Source organism: Mus caroli, chromosome 15 (assembly GCF_900094665.2).
Source record: "Mus caroli chromosome 15, CAROLI_EIJ_v1.1, whole genome shotgun sequence".
NCBI classification, from domain to species: domain Eukaryota; kingdom Metazoa; phylum Chordata; class Mammalia; order Rodentia; family Muridae; genus Mus; species Mus caroli.
Window position 1 is genome coordinate 94363666 of NC_034584.1, and position 3707 is coordinate 94367372.

A 3707-nucleotide genomic window follows, 5' to 3' on the forward strand; every position below is an offset into this window, starting at 1 on the left:
TGTCTGGTCTTTGGTGGTTGCTGGGAAAAGCTGCTTCTCACCGGCCAGAACTTCTCCTTTCAGTTCCCGTTCATTTCTCTGGGGCCATTCTTGACACAGGGAGCCCTGACCAGGGCACAGCAGCCTTATCGGCTTCCTAGTCGTGTTTGGTTTCTGGAGCCCCAGATCCGGCTGCCTATTTTAGTCCCAGCCGTAAAATGCCGAATCATGCTTAACTCTAGCCCTGAACCCTGGCCTCTTCCTTTTTGGTCTCCCGTCTTCCTCTCCACCATTTCCTCTTTACTTGGTATCTTTTCTCCTCCCTGGCCCTCCTACATTGTTGCTGCTGCCTTCGTCTGACCTCCTAATCCAGTATCTCTAGGGCATACTGTCATCCAGGATCTTGGAGTGAGCACTTGTTCTAAATACAGAGCAAAAAGGAAGAGCCAGGCCATAGATGCTGTGAACCCCTTCTTAGTCCCAGGACTGTATTTAAGGGGGCTTAATTATAAATGCAAACACACAGTATGATAACACATTGGTTTTTATTTGCCTTTCTGTATCTGGTTCAGTAGTCTGAGTTGTTTTTCATTAACCCCCCCCCCACCTTTGCCCCAGATACCAAGACACCAGCAGCACTCCCCTGCTCCTGTTGCAGTATTAGGGATGGAGCCCAAGGCTTTGCACATATTAGGCAAGTGCTCGGCCACTGAGCGATAACCTCAGCCCTAACTCCTTCTTGCTTACTTCAGGTCTCATTGCAAAGCTAAGAGCCATCTTGGGGAGGCCACTGGACTCCGGAAGTCGTTCAGTTGGAGGCAATGACCTGAAGAAAAGACAGCATGTTCAGTCGGTAACCCTGTCCTCTTGTTTCCTCAAGGTTTCTGCTTGGGTGTGGCGCTGGGATTATGGGATGGTCACAGAGGGAGTAGTTTTCATACGACAAGATCAGTGTTTGCCAAGACAAGCAATGGACCAAGGACATCCAGAATGTGTCTGATGGCCGGAAGGCACCGTGACATCTGTGACATGTCTCATGTGGCTCAACTACAAGAACAGCCAGGTGGCCTTACCCGACTCTTCCGCACAACTTTAAGGTGGTAAGACATTTTTCAGTGAAAATGGGGAGGAGTTTAAGGGAGAGTCTGGTGATAGGGTCAGGCCTTTCTGGAGCTAACCTTCCCTTGGCTTTGACTCAGGAGAGCAGTGTATGTGCTTGGTTCTGAATAGAATGAACTGTAAGCTGCAGTATGAGGTGTGCTCCTGACCCTTGTGAAGGGAGCTCTGCCTGGCTGTGCTGTCATGGAAGAGCCTCTGTGGAGGAGGAGAAGGGAACCAGGAAGAGTATATCCAGCCTGGGTTTTCCTGTCTAACCCAGCCAGCTCCTGGATCGCCAGAGGATTTCAACCCATCATTTTAAAGGACTCACATTATTCATCCAGGAAATGTAAGCGGAGACTCGGGTGAAGACGGTGGGCTTCCTGGCGACATTACAGCCCATGCTGGACACAAAGCTGGTCACTCCGTGGACAGCATACTGACCGTTCACCATGCAGTGGAGGGGTCCCCCAGAATCACCCTGCCAGGGAAGAACAACAGAATTTGAAAAATGCAGCTTACTCCCTTCCCACTTGTGCATCTGGGTACACAGACACACTAAAAGGAAGAAAGGAAGGGAGGGAGGGAGGGAGGGAGGAAGGAAGGAAGGAAGGATGGAAGGAAGGAAGGATGAATTTAAAGTTCTGTGCACCCTTGTGGAGAAGAAATATAGTAGGAAGAAAACCACATAATTCGTAGTGTGGGGGAGACTAAAACAAATCCTGGAACCATAGCCCAAGGCAGGGCATGAATGAGCACTGCAGGGCTGTGAAGGACTCATGTTTGGAAAGGAAGGAGAGACTTGGAATGTGTGGATGCAAAGGGAATGAAGGTCTGAAGTGGCTCTCGTGGCTGCGTGGGGTGGGCTGCACAGTTTTAGATCTCTGCTGCTCCTCCTGCAGGGCAGGTTTCAGGAGACAACTTTCAGGAGTTGCCTCTCTCCTTCCATCATGGGTTCTGGAACTGAATGGGGTCAGCCTCCTGGGGATGGGCAGGCTGCAATGCTTGCTGCTATTGCTATGGTGAGGCTAGAAACCTAACCCCATGGCTTCACACAGGCTAAGCACACCCGTTTGCCACTCCCCCCTCCTTCTCTTCTTTTCTCTCCCATCTCGCTCTTTCTTTAGACAGGGCCTTGGGGGGCCTGGAGAGTTAATCCAGTAGTTAAGCTCTTGCAGAGAATCCAGGTTCTGTTCCTAGCACCCACATGGTGGGTTCCAACTGTCTTAATTCTGGGTCAAGGGGATCTATGTCCTTCTCTGGCCTCTGCTGGTGCCAGGCACACCCACAATACCACATTTACTTTTAATTAAAAATTTTTTTTTGAGGCATGAACCTCCATACCTGGCTAATTTAATTTTTAATTTTGTGTATGTGCCTGAAGAGGCCAAAGAAAGTCTGATCCTCTGGGTCTGGAGTTACCGGAGCTGGTAGCTTGTAAGCAACCTGATGTAGGTGCTGGGAACTGAACTCTGGCTCTCTGGAACAGCAGGAAACACTCTTAATGGCTGAGCCATCTCTGTAGCCCCAAAGTGTGTGTGCCATGTGAGTTTGTGTAAATTATATGTTAATATATTTACAATATGGAGACAGATCTCAAATGATCATCTGGGCTGGACATAACATAGCCCATGCCTGTGATTCTAGAATTTAGAAGTCTGTGAGTTCCAGACCAGTTTGAGCTACATAGAGAGTTTCTAAGCAAAAAAAGATTAGCTGAAAGTGGTGCCCTCTGGAGAGGGAACTGTGTTAATACAATGAATGACTGTTCTATTCACACATGGTCTCATTTGCCAACATGAGGAATATGCCCAGCATCAATAAAAATTAAATTTAAGGGCTGGAGAGATGGCTCAGTGGTTAAGAGCATTGACTGTTCTTCCAAAGGTTCTGAGTTCAAATCCCAGCAACCACATGGTGGCTCACAACCATCTGTAATGAGATCTGATGCCCTCTTCTGGTGTGTCTGAAGACAACTACAGTGTACTTACATATAACAATAAATAGATCTTTGGGCCAGAGAGGGTAGGGCTAGAGTGAGCAGAGGTCCTGGATTCAATTCCCAGCAACCACATGATGGCGCACAACCATCTATATAGCTACAGTGTACTCATATACATAAAATAAAAAAAATACATCTTTTTTAAAAAATTGAACTTAAAAAGAAGAGGAGTTTGAGGCGACAGCTCAGTTTAAAGCAAGCACAGAGGCCTGAAATTGATCCTCAGAACCCAGATTTTAAAGTAAAAATTCCTGGATAGTATCGTTCCCTTGTAGGCTCAGTGTTGGGAGGCAGAGACAGGCAGATCCTGGATCCTAGCTTCTTCTGTGACTTACAGGACGGTAAGAGACCTTGGCTCAAGAATAAAGGTGGACAACACCCGAAGAATGACATTAGAAGTTGGTCTGAGGTGGCGTGCACATTTAGTCCCAGCACTCAGGAGGCAGAGGCAGGCCGGGTCTCTATGCATTGGAGGCCAGCCCGCTATACAGAGTGAGTTCCAGGATAGCCAGGGCTATATGGCGAGACCCGATGCCTACACTTGCACACACGTATAAACACAGACAAAAAGAAGAACCGGTGAAAGCGACCAAAGAGTTCAACTGCAGCTAATTTTTTTTTTTTTTTT

At 47.8% G+C, this 3707-nt stretch overlaps 1 protein-coding gene across 1 annotated transcript in view; it reads right to left on the reverse strand.

The window, feature by feature from the left end:
* Nucleotides 1-504: 504 nt before the first annotated feature.
* Cela1 (chymotrypsin like elastase 1) overlaps nucleotides 505-3707 on the reverse strand; it is a 12765-nt gene continuing 9562 nt past the window's right edge. The window contains exons 7-8 of the mRNA XM_021183295.2: nucleotides 1409-1558; nucleotides 505-805 (exon numbers count right to left, since the gene is read on the reverse strand). Coding sequence (XP_021038954.1) covers nucleotides 788-805; nucleotides 1409-1558 — 168 coding nt within the window. The 3' untranslated portion in view covers nucleotides 505-787. The remainder of the gene's footprint in view (nucleotides 806-1408; nucleotides 1559-3707) is intronic.